We start from the raw sequence: 16,827 nt of genomic DNA, 5'->3' as shown, positions 1-16,827 counted from the left end.
ATCTTGGTGTACAGCTTCCCCCAAAATTACAGTTTTAAGAAAACAACAGCTGTTGTTAAGAAAACAACAGCTGTAGATGGGGTGAGAGACCAGCAAAGCCCCACTGGCATCTGAGAACCAGTACTCAATACTGGCAATACTCTGGTCACCTGATGCAAAGAGCCGACTCATCCCTGATTCTGGGAAAGATCGAGGGCAGGAGGAGAAGGGGGCGATAGAGGATGAGATGGTAATAGCATCACTGACTCAGTAGACATGAATGTGAGCAAATTCCCGGAGATAGTGAAGGACAGGGAAGCTTGGCGTGCTGTAGCTCATGCGATCACAAAGAGTTGGACACGACTTAGTGACTGAACAACAGCAACGTTGGCGGCCCAATACCCCGTGCACTGAGGGGTGTCACCCCGGGTACCCCATGTTCTCACCTCAGCACCATCACCAGTGGTCACCAGTCCTGGGCCTTGGGGTTGGTTGCTGTAGTCCAGTTTACTCATGGAATTCTTGACTGGCGGGGTCTTTCTGTGCTTCATGAGAAGCAGCCCTGGGTTTTTTTATTTTGGGTTGCATAGCACAGCTAATGGAGTCTCAGTTCCCTGACCGGGGACTGAACCTGGGGCCCTGGCAGTGAAAGCGCTGAGTCCTAACAACTGGACCACCAGGAAACTCCCCGCAGCCCTGGGACATTTGTTTCCCATGGTTGTAAGCGCTTGCTTTCTTGCTGCCTTCTTTCTAAGCACTTGAGTGTTGTCCCTTGGTCCTTCCAGGGCATCGTGAGAGCAATTCGAGATTACCAGGGTCCCCTGAAGGAGCACGAGGTCACGATCTTTGTCCGAAGAGGTGGCCCCAACTATCAGGAGGGCTTACGGGTCATGGGAGAAGTCGGTAAGATGGGGGGATGTTTTCTGTCCCTCCCACCCTGAGCGTCTTGCCTCCTTGGGATTTCCTGAGCAAGTCAGTCTTCTAACGTCTCCATGCTTCTCCCACCACCCACCTCACTCCCTGGAGCTACAGCCAGCTTCCGCTGCATTTCTATGCCCTCTGACACATGGCACCTGACCAAAACCTAAATTCAGGATGGGCAGGAAAGCAGTTTATTCAGCTGTTCATTCAGCAGTTGCCTGTGGAAGGCCTGCTCCACGCCCAGTGCTGTGCCGAGCTCTGGGGTCACGGCCACACGCGACAGCTGACAGGCAGCAGGCCCTTGTGCCATCGAGGACAGTGGCTGCGGCCTCAGGTACGAGGCAGGACCACTTGGGGAAGGGGTGGCCTCTGTGGGAGGGGACAGGGCCGTTTTAAATGAGGCAGTCAGAGCGCTTGGCCAAAGAGGTGGCATTTGAGCAGAAATCTGAGGAGGAGAGGGAGCAGTTGGTGGTGGCTGTCTGCAAATGAAAGGGCAGGTCCCGAGGCCTTGAGGTGGGACCGACTGAGGAGCCTGGGGTGGAGGTTGGAGGCAGAGAGGCCGAGGGAGAAGCATACAGGGCTGGTATAGGTCCCGTGGGCACTTGGCTGTGACCCTGGCAGCTGCTGGAAGACTTGAGTAGAGGTGCAACACCATTTGACTTGGAGTTGAGGGCTAGTTAGGCTGCCAGGTGGAGATAAGGCCTCCAGGGCAGCCAGCTTGAAGCAAGGAGACCACCCAGGAGGCTGTGGCAGCTCCAGGACAGAGTGGTGGCCCAGACTGAGGGGTGAGGGGAGGGAGACGGGTCAGTATCCAGGCCTGGATGGAGGTGGGGGTCCAACAGATTGTAGAACAGGAAGGAGTTGCCCCCTCTCTGAGCTGAGGGAAGCGAGGGCGTGGGTCCATTTTGGTTTCCTTTCTTCCTTCTCCATTTTGGGTGCCTCCTGCAGGCTCCAGAGACCTCAGACTCAGGGCTTTCAAGAACTGGGGTACCACGTCTCATCAGTGAGGACTAAGATTAGGTCTCTCTGAACTGACCTGATCGAACCAGCGGACTTTGGTCTTGAGTGAAGCGCAGCCCTGGTGCCAAGAGCAGTTTTGTGAGGGGTGGGGGGTGGGGGTGGGGATGAGGGGTGGGGTGAGGGTAGGGGTGAGGTGTGGGGAGGGGGAGGGGGATAGGGCAGGGGTTGAGGGGCAGGTGACAAGACAGAGGGGAGGAGATGTGAGCCGCTCCTGCTCAGTGAGCGGGCCCTCTGACTGAGAGACTGGACCTTTCCGCCTTCCCGTTTTCCCAAATCTGGGATCCATGGCAAATATTACAGCCACCTGGATCACTTACAGTGGTCTCAAGTCCTAATTCTCACCTAAAACTGAAGACCTGCCCTGGGCTCACAGCTTAGTTAATGCCACCCAGTCACTCCTGGGGCCTTAAACTCTGGGGACATTAAGACAAGTAAACAGCGGCTGGAACATGATGCTGTCTACCAGGGATCTCCAGGCAGGGCGGCGTGGAGGGGAACGGCTGTCAGGTCAGGGAGGGCCTTTCTCAGAAGGTGACACTTCAGCTGAGCTGAGTGACAGCCAGGTGACAGCTCCGTGCGGAGGAAGGAGCAGGGCAGAGCCCTGGGGAGAGGAGAGGAGCCCAGGTGTTCAGGAACAGAGGCTGGGCTTGGAGGGCTGTGGTGCGGTGGCCACAGGCGACAGGGGTGGAGGAGGAGGGCAGGCTCTCACGATGCTGTGGTCATTGGAGGGTGTCCATAAAGCCATTTCATGCTCTTGCTGGCAGGTAGTCTTTACAGAGATTTGTTTAGTGGTGAAGAAAATGACCACCAACTTGTCCTGGGATAATCGGGCTTGCACAGAAAGTGCCAGACACGGCCAGGGCTCAGAAGGGTCCTTGGCAGAGTCCTGCGGCCACGGGCACTTCTTAGGAGACTCAAGTGATGAGTGCTTTTCCTTCCTCACAGGGAAGACCACTGGGATCCCCATCCATGTCTTCGGCACTGAGACTCACATGACGGCCATCGTGGGCATGGCCCTGGGCCATCGGCCCATCCCCAATCAGCCGCCCACAGCGGCCCACACCGCAAACTTCCTCCTCAACGCCAGCGGGAGTACTTCAGTAGGTTCCAGTCTTCCTCTGCTGCAAAGCCCGCAGAGTCATCTTTGTCGCCCCTCATACCCCATCCCATCCGGGGCCCAGTCCCCACCTTTTGGGGACCTTGGGGAGGTACAGGGAGAAGGCTGTATGTGGTTAGTTTCTGTATCTCTGCTGGTTTTTTTCCTGCCCTAGTCAAGGTGGTGGTGTGGAAAGATAGGGGATTTTTAAATTAGACCCGAGTTCAAATCCTGCGGAGGGAGGGACCCCGGCAGTTATCACCAAGAACCTCAGTTTGCTTGTCTATAGCTTGGGGACATTACTGATTCCTATCTCAGAGGGTTATTAGCATAGTACTTTTGAAAGCATCTTGTGGAGAACAGAGCTGTGTGTAGTTCTTATTACCTGAGTTCTCTGGGGCCTTAAGGACCATTGGCTTTTTTCCCAGCTATTCTCTGTGACCCTTACTTTCTCCCCCTTGTCCCCCCAGACTCCAGCCCCCAGCAGGACGGCATCTTTTTCTGAGTCCAGAACTGATGAGGTGGCCCCTGCCAAGAAGGCCAAGCCTGCCATGCTCCAAGGTAACTCCCAACGTGGTTTTAGAACCCTCTGTTCCTTTCTGAGACCTCGCTGGGCCAGCAGAGGTGGACGGAAGCAGTTTGGGCTTCGCTGTGGGCGTGGCACGTGGGATGTGGGATGGGAATGGGACACGGAGATGTGGTGGCCGGAGCCTTCTCTGCAAGTGGGGTCACTCCACTCCTCAGTTGTCTTCTCTGCCCCCTCCCACGGGGTGTGTGATCTGGGCTGGTGGGCTGCGGAGGAGACGGAGTTACAGGAGTACCAGGTTGGGGGAAGGTCCCTCAGGCCCTCCCCCTGAGCAGACAGCACGAGCCCAAAGCTCAGGATGGCAGAAGACTCCTGTGCCCGCCCCCACCATCCTGGGTCTCACCTTCCTGGGAGCGTACTGCAAGGCCACACGTTGTCTGCCCTCCCATCTGGTTTGCCCACTCGTCTCTCCCTCCTCTGATTCATCAGAGACCTGATCTCTGCCAGCCAGCCCTTGCCACCAGGACTAGGTAGCCCATGTCAGTTACCCCGGGTCTCCTCCTGGGGTGGACAGAGTGTGCTTGAGGCATTTTGTGGAGTAGTGGCGCTGGCTCCGGGCTCTCAGAATTGGAAGTCCTCAAAACGGCTGCTTTGTCCCCAGCACAGTGTCAGGTCCATCTTCTCAGCCTCATCATCTCATTGATGTCCCCTGCTTCCCGGGGACAAAACAGGATTAGGAGGGCGGGCCTGGGCCAGCTGTCCATCCAGAGACCCTGGGCCTTTGGTGTCCAATGCACCCTCTGAGCCTCGGTGCTTTCGCTCCTCTCTCTACGCCCTGGACCTCTGCCCCTTCTTGGCTCCACTCTGCTGATCGGGGCCCTCCTGTTGGCCGGGCCCCTGTCTGTTGTGAACAGACTAGAGATGGTGAGGGTGGCAGCCTGGCGAGGCTCGTCCACCAACCCCTTCCTGTTCCCACCCTCTCCCTCCAAAGCCTCCAGCCATCAACGGGTCACTCAGTCGCCTTGGTCATTTTCTTTGACAGATTCAGTCCCAAGTCCAAGACCCCTGCAAGGTAGGATGCCCCCAGCTCCGCGTGTGGCTTTCTAGTGGGTTACAGTCTTTACTCTGTGCTTCTGTCTCCCCGTCCCTGGTGGGTTGCAGTGTTGTCTGGTATCTTCTCTGTCCCTGCCTCGGTGTAGCCTGCCCCAAGTCCTGGTCTTTGCCCCCTCCCTTCCCACCCCTGCTTTATTTCACGCCCCTGCTTTCCTTGCCATGGGGGTTGTCACCAGCTCATACGTGGTGGGGAGTGGACAGTGCAGGAGGGGCAGGAGCCAGGCCCACGGCCTCAGGAGGAAGCCATGGAAACTGAAGGGGGCTTGGCGGAGCCAGCGGGCCAGGAGGGGAGCCGCTGACCACCTGATTCTCTGCATCCCGTGACGGCTTCATTTTCTTTTCCCACCTCAGTCTCACCACTGCCGACTGCATCCCAGAGCTCCCAGCACCTGGGACAGGTTCAGATTTCTCTGGGATTTGGGAGGAAGACAGGATGGAGGAGAGAGAGAGACCCGGAAGGGTGCACAGTTAATCTGGACTGGGCTTTGTGTGTGTGTAAGGTCACTGTTTAGCAGGGATAGGATCTGTGTGTGCTCACGCTCGCGTGCACACGTGACTAGGTTCACTGAGGTGGATAGATGCATCAGTTCGAAGTGTCAGGTCTTCCATTTAACTTTTTGATACTCACAGCTGTGCAAAATCCGGGGCATGGTAGTCTCTTAAGGATGACCTGTGACTCCTTGCTAAGAGGAGGAAAGGGGTAACTAGGCGAGGTCAAGTAGCCCTTCCTCCCAGCCTCTGGCAACATTCGTTGTTTACGTAGAAAACCAGACCTGAGGCTGAGCCCGGAACAGACTCTCAATGAGGGCTCTTGGCCGGGATGGGGGTGGGGGTGGAGGGAGAAATGGCTTTGGTCTTGCTGTCAGTCCTGAGCTATGTGGGAAAGGAGGGCAGGAAGTGGGGGCAGATTGGCCCAGGACAGCAGAGCCAGTGGGGGAGCCTCGTGGGGGCTTAGCCCCAAAGCACAGGTTCTCTCTGGGGCCTCTGTGCTTCTAGCAGGCTGAGGGTCGCCACCTTCAGCTTGTCTTCTCTGTGTGCTGAGCGCTCCAGTTCTGCCCTTTTCAAGCTAGGAGTGCGTGTGGGTTGGTACAGATTCCAGACCTTGTCCTGGGATCCCCGGGAATGGGGAGCTGGGTGGGGCAGTGCTGGCTTATGTCCCTCCTCACTTGCACAGTTGAGCTGCATCTCAAGGTCGTGTTTGTGTAACCCTGACTTTGATGCTAGATGACCTACAGTTTCCGTCATTTGGCATCTCTGGGCTTCAGTTTGCAGGAATTGGAAAGTGAGGGAACTGGACGAAGTGGCCTCACTTGTTCTGTGATCTCATGTCTCACTGAACCCAGATGGATCCAGGGCACCGTAAATCCTGGGTGTTGGCACCATTAGGAGCCTTCTGTCATGAGAAGCTTACGGCTGTGATGGAAGAGGATAGCCTGCATGGGATGTGAATCCTCCATGCCTGGGGAAAGTGATCTCTAAATTTCATTAAAAAAGAAAAAATTATTCAGCTGTATCAGGTCCCAGTTGTGGCACCTGGGATCTTCCTTGTGACAGGCGATATCTTTTGTTGTGGTGCGTGGGCTCTGGTGTGGCGTTCGGGCTTATTGCTCCTCTGCATGTGAGATCTTAGTTCTCTGACCAGGGATCAAACCTGTGTTCCCTGCATTGCAAGGCAGATTCTTAACCACTGAACCACTAGGGAAGCTTCATCTTAAAATAATCAGACCTTGAACTTGGTTAGCCAAGCCAGTGATAGTACCGCAGGTTAATTAATACTAAATGCCCCTGAGTTTTCTGCATTATGTTTCTGGAGGGACAGCTGAGAACCTCCCCTGAGGGCTACTTTCCTCCAGCTGAGAGCGGGGGGTGGGGGGGGGGTCAGTTGACGCGCCTGCTCTAGGTGACTGCCAGCTCCCAATCCCCTCTGCCCTTTCCTACCCTCTGGTGACCCCTCCAGGAGCAGGAAAGAGCCACCTGGGAGGAGGCTGTGGGGAGAAGGTCAGGTGGAAGGTCGATGAGATAAGCCTACAACAAACCTCTTTCTTGCACCTACACTGACCTAGAATCAAGAGGTTTAAATCCTGACATGAGCTGTCTTATGTCCAAGGTCACAGGTGGTAAGGATTGTTGGGGATCTGTTTGAAGTCTTATAGTGAACAACAAGGTCCTGGCGTATAGCACAGGGAACTATATTCTGTGTCCTGTGAGATATATATGTACTTGTGTGTGTGTGTGTGTGTGTGTATATATATTTGTGTCACTTTGCTATACAGCAGAAATTAATACAACATTGTAAATCAGCTATGCTTCAATTAAAAAATAAAAAGTCTGCAGGACTTCTCTGGTGGTTCTGTGGTTAAGACTCCATGCTTCCACTACAGGGAGCACAGATTCAATACCTGGACAAGGAACTAAGATCCTTCATGCTGAGCAGCATGGCCACGCCTCCCGCCACCCCCACCTCCCTTGCCCCCACACCAAAGTTAGAAAAAAACATGTCTTTCAGTCACTGTGATTGGGAGAACTTAACTTTTTTTTTTCAGATGACTTTAAAAATAATTGATCAGGACTTCCCTGATGGTCCAGTGGTTAAGAATCTGCCTGCCAGTGCAGGGGATCCCTGGGCCAAGAACTAAGATTCTACATGCCACGAGGCAGCTAAGCCCAAGCATGGCAACTGCTGAACCTGTGCCCTAGAGCCTGTGCGCCACGACAAGGGAAACTATCACAATGAGAAGCCCATGCACCACAACCAAGAGTAGCTCTCACAACTAGGGAAAGCCTGCACTCAGCAATGAAGACCTAGCACAGCCAAAAAAAAAAAAATTGATCAAGCCCTCATTTGCATACATACACCTTTCCTGTAGGAATTCTGCTGTCTATTCACCGTTGAGCTCTTGGCCAGCCAGGCAGGACCTCTCTGCTCTTTTCTCACTCTCTGCTACCTCTTTGCAGAACAAATCCAGGTGCATCGTCCCCCAGTTTGTCCGAGTTCCATCCTCTTGCCTTCCTTTGCAGTTCTGATGAGTCACTCTCCCTGGACCTGGGGCGAGGAGGGGTCTGGCAGGTAGCCCCTAGGGGTGTGTGTACTGGGTGCACTCGCAGTGTCTCTGCCCACCAGGAAAGAGCGCCACCCTCTTCAGCCGCCACACCAAGGCCATCGTGTGGGGCATGCAGACCCGGGCTGTGCAGGGCATGCTGGACTTCGACTACGTCTGCTCCCGCGACGAGCCCTCAGTGGCTGCCATGGTCTACCCGTTCACGTGAGTCACTCCGCGGGGAGGCTGGATGCAGCCACCAAGTGGAGGTCCTCATCGCATTTCCTCTGACAGCAACACAGCTGGGGGGCCTTGGCTTATCCCCCCTTGCTGGGGAGGTGTCTGCCCATCTCAGATGGGGGCGGTTGATGTTTCTGGGGGATCTCTTTCCCATAAACTAAACTCTTTGAAGACAGTGACCCTGCCTTTTTATCCTCTGGGTGAAGGCCCTCCTGAGCCCCTGCAGGTTGACCATGTCCTCAGCCCTCCTCTGCCTTTCTCACAGTGGGGACCACAAACAGAAGTTTTACTGGGGTCACAAGGAGATCCTGATCCCCGTCTTTAAGAACATGGCTGATGCCATGAAGAAGCACCCAGAGGTAGACGTGCTAATCAACTTTGCCTCCCTGCGCTCAGCCTACGACAGCACCATGGAGACCATGAATTACGCTCAGGTAGCTCACTGCGCCCTGGGGGTGGGAGGCCGGGCGAGTCCTGAATGGTGTCCACTGGGGACAAAGGCCTTGGGACTCAGGACTGGCCAGTGATTTAGGTGAAAGTGGTGGGAGACTTGATCTTCAGGAGGCAACGTGGTCACTGAGGGTAGGCGGGCTGCTCACCTGGGCTGGCAGAGTCCAGGATCATCCGTACCTACCAGTTGCTCTCTGTGCTGAGACTGGTTTTGAAAACAGGATCAAAAGCATTATTTTTATTGTAAGATTGTTACACATTTGTTGTCGAAAAAAATGCCGAGAAGTAAGAAGAGGAAAAATATTTCAAGATTAATTTCCCAGAAACACGGTTGCTGACTCTGTGTACATCCTTATCCATACCTTTTTCTGGATTTGAACAAATGGAATAACATATCTGTTTTATAATCCATCTCTGTCAGTGATGCTTTCCACATCAATATTTACCATTTTTGCTTTTTCAAGTCTTGTGATGAGCATATATCCTTCATTGCTTCCCCACGTAAATGTCTAGAAGTCACACTGCTGCACCAGAATGTGCAGCTTTGAAAGCCTTTGATCCATCCTGCTTGCCAACACTGTTGATGTTGTTCAGTTGCTAAGTCGTGTCCGACTCTTTGTGACTCCGTGGACTATAGCATGCCAGGCCTCCCTGGCCAACACTGAATGCTTGGATTTAAAGAACATATATACATGACAGATGATAGGCATGCTATTTAATTTGCATATTTTTGATTATTAACTAAAATGAGCTTTTGAAAATATGTGTTGGCCATTTGCATTCTGTGATGTGGCCTCCCTTCTTTTTTCTCTATTGAGGTGTTTATCTTTTTTGTTACTGATTTGTAAGAGCTCTTACAGATTAAGATAGTCATTTTTCTGTTCAAAATTATTGTCTGATACAGAACTGACTTATTTCAGTTTATGACTAGAAAACATAAACTTGTTTTGACATCTAGGTGAAGCGAAAAAAACCCACAAAACATTCCTGTTAAAAATGAGCAGCTTTTCTAGTCTGGAGTACAGATTAGTGAACTACAGCCCAAGGGCCAAACCCAGCCCCCTGCCTGTTGTTGTAAATAAAGTTTTATTGAAATACAGACAAGTTCATTCATTTATACATTGTCCATGGCAGCTTTTATGCTTCGAAGGCAAAATGTACTAGTTACCCCCAGAGACCGTATGACCAACAAACCCTCAAACACTGTCTTACCCTTTATAGAAAAGGTTTGTGTGGGATCTTTCTCACTCCATTCCACCTGCTCTGGCTTTTCCCTTAGCCTACTCTCTGGTCCAGGTGTGGAAACAGCTTGTTTCTATCATGTGGCTTATTCCTATAGCCGGTTTATAATCAGGCACCTGGACAGATGGGGCTGAGTCATGTCAGTTTTTGGATGGGCGAGGATATAACAGCTTTGACTACAGCAAGGTTTCTGGAACCTTTGCTTCTGCTTGGTTACGGACTCACTGTGATGGTGACCAATGGAGAGCAGTTTCAGGCGTCTCTCTTTTGCGGGAGGGTGACCAGAGGCTGGTGGGAAGAAGGAGGTGCATATTGTCATGTTTACTCCTGGGAGAGGTCTGGGAAGTGGGTTCAGGAAAGGTTGCCGCCTCGTTGTCTCACGTGGTGAAACGATAACTGTCCCCTGTGCTCTAGATCCGGACCATCGCCATCATAGCCGAAGGCATCCCTGAGGCGCTCACGAGGAAGCTGATCAAGAAGGCAGACCAGAAGGGAGTGACCATCATTGGACCTGCCACCGTGAGTGTCCCTTCTGCTTCCAGGCTCTCAGAAAGCTCATCGTTGACTCTTCTGTCTCCTGTCTACTTTGAAAAGATTGAGAGTACCTGCTGAAAGTCAGTCTGTCCATTGCCAGTTTTTGCTTGCTTGTTCTGACTGCTCCTGCAGCCTGCGAGAGCCTACTTCCCCAACAAGCGATCGCTCCCCGGCCCCAGCAGTGGAAGCCCTGTGTCCTAACAACCAGGGAATTCCCTGTCCATTTCCAGTTAATTTTTTAAAGGGCTGTCTCCCCAGATAATATCCCCTTTATAGTTTCAAGGGAATAACAAGCTTTTTTTGTTTTTTTGTTTGTCCATCCTCATACAACCCTAGCATGGTCTTTGATTATTCATTCCTGCAACTGTGAACCAAAGAGAAATCTACCTAGGGGCCTTATTCTTGACACAAAGCTTCTTCGTGTAACAAAAAATGGCCCTGTGAATGTTTTTTGTTGCTATTTGTTTTTACTTAGCTGTTACACTAAAAATTTGGTTGAAGCTAAGATTTTTGAGCTAAGCCAGGGACCTTTCGTCTTGGAGGTGGAGGGTGATCTTGAGCAGAGTACCTGCTTGCATCAGACACCTTTACTGGATGACATTGTCCTTTTGGAGCAAAAGAGGTTACTTAACCCTGAGTGTGCACATCTATATCTGCAGTTATAAGCCACCACATGGCTCCTTTTTTCTGTGCCATGTCTCTTGACGGGGAGAAGAATCTTCCTCAGCAGGAAACCACACGTGCAGGTGCTGGCCAGGGTGGGCTGGGCGGGTGATCTGGGTTCTGTGACTCAGCAGAGCTCTGTGGTCACTCAGCCTGTCCTCCTCCCTGACCGAAGTTTCCACCCCGGTAGGTTGGTGGCATCAAGCCCGGGTGCTTTAAGATCGGGAACACCGGCGGGATGCTGGACAACATCCTGGCCTCTAAGCTGTACCGCCCAGGCAGTGTGGCCTATGTCTCGCGTTCGGGTGGCATGTCCAACGAGCTCAACAATATCATCTCTCGAACCACAGATGGCGTCTACGAGGGCGTGGCCATTGGTGGGGACAGGTGATCTTTTTTAACTTTTTATTTTGTGTTGGGATATAGCCAATGGTGGCTCAAATGGTAAAGAATCTGCCTGCAATGCCAGAGACCCAGGTTCGATCTCTGATTTGGGAAGCTCACCTGGAAAAGAGAATGGATATCCACTTCAGTATTCTCACCTGGAGAATTCCATAGACGGAAGAACCTGGCAGGCTACAGTCCATGGGGTCACAAAGAGTTGGACATGACTGAGCAACTAACACTTCCACTTTCATAGCCAGTTAACAGTGTTGTGATAGTTTCAGGTGAACATCGAAGGAACTCAGGCATACGTATTCATGTATCCATTCTCCCCCCAGACTCCTCTCCCATCCAGGCTGCCATATAACACTGAGCAGAGTTCTATGTGCTATACAGTAGGTACTTGTTGGTTATCCATTTTAGACATAGATGTGTGTACGTGACCATCCCAAACACTCTAAAAAGGTGTTTCAAAAGGCTTTTGGGCTTTGGGTGTAATTCTGTTGTCTGATTTGTAGCCAGAGGAAGGCAGCAGAGGGCAGTGCTTAGCAGGGCCTATTCTGAAATCGGGCCCAAGGGGTTCAAATCCTAGTTTCTGTGTTTGGGGTAGCAGGGTTCGGGGAGGGGGTGGCTGCTGCAATCCTGGGGAGGTTACCAACCCTCCCTAGACCTCCATCAACCTTATAGAGCAAATGAGTAGAGTAATATCCCCCACGGGGGTTTTTTGGAGGATTGGTGGTGGTGGTGGTTTAGTCTCTAAGTCGTGTCCGACTCTTGTGACCCCGTGGACTGTAGCCTGCCAGGCTCCTCTGTCCATGGGGATTCTCCAGGCAAGAATACTGAAGTGGGTTGCCATTTCCTTCTCCAGGGTTTGGAGGATTAAATGAGACTAGTACAGGGCTTGATGCTTAGTAAATACTCGGTGTTAATTGTAGTTAATAAGAGTGAAAGGGAGGGGACTTCCCTGGCGGTCCAGTGGTTAGGATTCCAAGCTGTCACTGCCAAGGGCCCAGTTCAATCCCTGGTCTGGGAACTAAAATCCCACAAGCTATGCAGGGCAGCCAAATTAAAAAAAAAGGGAAAGAGAAAACTATTCTTTTATTCATTAATACTTCTGGCCACAAATATGAGGGTAATTTTCTAGCGCTGAGCAGTTTTCTGATTCTCTGCAGATACCCCCACTCAGAGTCTTACAGTTCAGTTAAATTCTGACATTGTCTGTCTGGAAATAGCATCATAGCATCAGATCCCATAGGTTTGGGGCTTGGTCCCCTAGGACTCTGCAAACCCCAGCCTCTGGTACTTCTGAACACCGGCTATAAGTCAGTGGGGAGGGGGAAGGGTGGTCCTATGACTCCCTCCTCAGGTTTAATAATTTGCTAGAAAGGCTTGCTGAACTCAGGAAAAATTTACTCACAGGCTTCCCAGGTTATTACAAAAGTATGTAACTAATGAGCAACGAGGTGGAAGAGGGCAATGGGTCATGGCAGGGAGAGTGTGTGGAGCCTCTGTGCCTTCTCCTTTGAGCACATTGTACCAGCCTGCCGAGAGTTGCCTCATGAAGACAAAACACTGCTGTCCACCCCCGTGACTCAGAAAATGACAAAGGTCTTATGCGTGCTGGGTCAGGAACCAGTGCCAAAGACCAAATATGAAAACAAAAGATGCTCTTAGTACCCTTGTCACTCAGATAGTGAGGGTTTTCAGAGCTCTGTGCCAGGAACTGGAAGCAAGAGACACACACACACACATATATATATATATATTTATTTCTTACTACGTCGCAAATCATGTTCTTAATATTTTTTGTCAGTAGGAACAATGATCAGTAGGTCATCAATTGAGTAACGTCTTAGAGCAATGCCTGGTACTTGTTACCATGATAAATGTTTGCTATTACTGTTTACTGTTATTACTGCTGCTATTGTTTGGCCTAGAAACCAAAAGCTGTTAAGACTGAGTCACCTCGTCAACCCTCCTGGCTCTCCCAGATCATTCTGAATGGAGCGCCCGAGTGAGAAGGGACTTTTGCTGAGGTCTCTGGGGAGGTGGTCTTAGGACCCCTAGTTCCCTGGTGCTCCCTGACAGAAGGCTCCAAGTCAGACAAGTCTGGGCGGTGCTGCCAGTTATATTGTCCTCTTGGGATTTAATGCTCCTGAGTATATCAAAAGGACCTTGGAGATCTGAAGCCTACTTGGCCTTAAGTCCTTCTGCAAACTCAGGTGACAGTAGAAAATTAAAATATTTCGGCCTATACATAGACCTTCTAGCAATGGCCTGGGATGCAGCTTGGCACACAGTATTCATTATCTATTGCTGTGTTTCTTAAAAATTACCCCAAAACAAAGTGACTGCAGTGATAAACGTGTATCCTCATGGTTCCTGTGCTTTAGGAGCCAGGGCTTGGTTGGGAGGTTCTGGCAGGTGCAGGGGAGGTCTCTGTTGAGAGGTGGTCAGATATGGGCAGGCTGCAGGAGGCTGGCAGGTGGGCTTCTGCCCTGATGGCTGAGAGTCCTTCCCCCAGCCACTACTCTTGGCTGCCTTCCCCCAAAATGAGCTAGTCAGGGGAGAGTGTTGGATGACCCAAATTCAGGAAGAGAAGCATGAATTTCCACCTTTTTAAAGGAACTTATGGACATATTTTATTTATTTGTTTATTTTGGTCATGCTAAGCAGCATGTGGAATCTTAGTTCCTCAGTTCAGTTCAGTTCAGTCGCTCAGTCGTATCCAAATCTTTGCAACCCCATGAATTGCAGCACGCCAGGCCTCCCTGTCCATCACCAACTCCTCATGTCCATCGAGTTCACTCAAACTCATGTCCATCGAGTCGGTGATGCCATCCAGCCATCTCATCCTCTGTCGTCCCCTTCTCCTCCTGCCCCCCATCCCTCCCAGCATCAGAGTCTTTTCCAGTGAGTCAACTCTTCGCATGAGGTGGCCAAAGTACTGAAGTTTCAGTCTTTTAATTTCATGGCTGCAATCACCATCTGCAGTGATTTTGGAGCCCCCCAAAATAAAGTCTGACACTGTTTCCACTGTTTCCCCATCTATTTCCCATAAAGTGATGGGACCAGATGCATTTTCTGAATGTTGAGCTTCAAGCCAACTTTTCCACTCTCTTCTTTCACTTTCATCAAGAGGCTTTTTAGTTCTTCACTTTCTGCCATAAGGGTGGTGTCATCTGCATATCTGAGGTTATTGATATTTCTCTCAGCAATCTTGATTCCAGCTTGTGCTGCTTCCAGCCCAGCGTTTCTCATGATGTACTCTGCATATAAGTTAAATAAGCAGGGCGACAATATACAGCCTTGACGTACTCCGTTTCCTATTTGGAACCAGTCTGTTGTTCCATGTCCAGTTCTAACTGTTGCTTCCTGACCTGCATATAGGTTTCTCAAGAGGCAGGTCAGGTGGTCTGGTATTCCCATCTCTTGAAGAATTTTCCATAGTTTATTGTGATCCACACAGTCAAAGGCTTTGGCATAGTCAATAAAGCAGAAATAGATGTTTTTCTGGAACTCTCTTGCTTTTTCGATGATCCAGCAGATGTTGGCAATTTGATATCTGGTTCCTCTGCCTTTTCTGAAACCAGCTTGAACATCTGGAAGTTCACGGTTCACGTATTGCTGAAGCCTGGCTTGGAGAGTTTTGAGCATTACTTTACTAGCGTGTGAGATGAGTGCAATTGTGCAGTAGTTTGAGCATTCTTTGGCATTGTCTTTCTTTGGGATTGGAATGAAAACTGACCTTTTCCAGTCCTGTGGCCACTGCTGAGTTTTCCAAATTTGCTGACATATTGAGTGCAGCACTTTCACAGCCTCATCTTTCAGGATTTGGAATAGCTCAACTGGAATTCTATGACCTCCACTAGCTTTGTTTGTAGTGATGCTTCCTAAGGCCCACTTGATTTCACATTCCAGGATGTCTGGCTCTAGGTGAGTGATCACACCATCGTGATTATCTTGGTTGTGAAGATCTTTTTTGTACAGTTCTTCTGTGTATTCTTGCCACCTCTTCTTAATATCTTCTGCTTCTGTTAGGTCCATACCATTTCTGTCCTTTATCAAGCCCATCTTAGTTCCTCAACCAGGGATCAAATCTGTGTTCCCTGAAGTGGAAGCACAGAGTCTTAACCACTAGACTGCCAGGGAAGTCCCTGTGGACATATTTTAAAATCACCCGCCATGTGCACCCTCCAGGTGTCTCTTACTGCCGTGGGAACTTCTCTGCGCTTATTAATTCCTCTTCCTTCCCTTCCCTTGTGTTCCATTTAGTACCTCCCCCCCCCCATTATTCCTGAGGCATCTCCAGACCCTCACTGAGCATCCACACCCACAAAAAACTCCACAGTGTTCTCAGTACATGTGTGTTTCCCACACCTGTACTCACACCTCACCTCACTGCACCTCCTGCTCTCACCAGGTACCCCGGCTCAACGTTTATGGATCACGTGTTACGTTATCAGGACACTGCAGGAGTCAAAATGATTGTGGTTCTTGGAGAGGTAAGTTTGTTTTGTTTTTATTTTTTTTCTTTATAAAAGTCATGGGATTTGGGGTTTTAAGAAAGTCACGCATTTTGTTTATGTATAACTGAAAGTGCCAGTCCCTGGCTGGCCCCAGTCTGTCCCTGGTGGGTGGAGTGGATAGCTGGAGTCAAAGAACCTCTCTGACACGTGCCCCTGATCAGATCTGGCCCTAAATTATCTCATACCCTTAGATCAGGAAGGGGGAATTCTAGGAACTCTCCAAGGATACCCATCATCGTTTGAAAATACTTTGTTGCATCTCTCATCTCCATCTTCCAGGCTGTTATTTGACCAAAGCCCCTGTTCCCTCATCTTCGAGTTGGAACTCCGGGCTCCTGCCTGATTCAGGACAGATTTTCCTGCTGCACTGCTGTTCTGGGAGCAGCTCAGAATGGGTTCCACTGACTCAGGGGCTTTTTCTTGTCGCCTGGCAGATAGGGGGCACAGAGGAGTATAAGATCTGCCGGGGCGTCACGGAGGGCCGCATCACCAAGCCCGTGGTCTGCTGGTGCATCGGGACCTGTGCGGCCATGTTCTCCTCCGAGGTAGGGCCGGGACTGGCCCCTGCTGGGCGGGGGGTCCGGGGGAGGGCATCCCTGGGAAACCACGTGGGCCTCTTAGCAAGTGGCTGGTTCCGTCAATAAGCATTCTTACCTGCTTGGTTACCACAAGGGCCAGCTGGCCCCCTCCTCTCTAGAAGCTAAAGTCCAATTGCAAGAGACAAATTCATCCCCAGATTGAGGCCAGAGCAAGGGTTTGAGTCCCTCTTCAGAGTACGAGTAACATACTGCCTGGATGAGTTGAGATGGCGTCTAAAGATGAACTGCTCCTTAAGGGATGAGGAGTTTCGCTGAGCGAGATGGGGGCGGGGGAGGGAGAGGACATAACCTAGGCTCAGAGCTGGCGAGGGGCTGGTGGGAAGTCCTGTGTGGGCAGGGGTTGTAGAGGAAAGCCTCTGGGGGTGTTAAGATGACCTGATACATACGAAAGTGCCGGGGAGGAGAAGTCCAGCCTGTAGTGCATGTTAGATAGAGACCCTCTGAGCTCTCCCACTCCTGCTGGGTGGGACTGGCCAGACCTCAGCCCCTGGAG

At 51.0% G+C, this 16,827-nt stretch overlaps 1 protein-coding gene across 3 annotated transcripts in view; it reads left to right on the top strand.

Annotated features, from left to right (window-relative positions):
• The window catches only part of ACLY (ATP citrate lyase), a 44,354-nt gene that overhangs the window by 14,158 nt on the left and 13,369 nt on the right, over positions 1-16,827 (top strand). Inside the window, exons 11-20 of one of the 3 annotated variants that reach the window (XM_005220715.5) lie at positions 765-882; positions 2,866-3,020; positions 3,487-3,577; positions 4,585-4,614; positions 7,777-7,918; positions 8,199-8,367; positions 10,040-10,144; positions 11,013-11,209; positions 15,630-15,711; positions 16,170-16,280. In XM_005220715.5, coding sequence (XP_005220772.1) covers positions 765-882; positions 2,866-3,020; positions 3,487-3,577; positions 4,585-4,614; positions 7,777-7,918; positions 8,199-8,367; positions 10,040-10,144; positions 11,013-11,209; positions 15,630-15,711; positions 16,170-16,280 — 1,200 coding nt within the window. 3 annotated transcript variants of the gene reach the window in all.

The sequence above is a fragment of the Bos taurus genome, chromosome 19, assembly GCF_002263795.3.
Source record: "Bos taurus isolate L1 Dominette 01449 registration number 42190680 breed Hereford chromosome 19, ARS-UCD2.0, whole genome shotgun sequence".
In the NCBI taxonomy this organism is placed as follows: Eukaryota; Metazoa; Chordata; class Mammalia; order Artiodactyla; family Bovidae; genus Bos; species Bos taurus.
The sequence above is the reverse complement of the archived record's forward strand: the minus strand, read 5'-3'. Positions and strand labels throughout refer to the sequence as shown.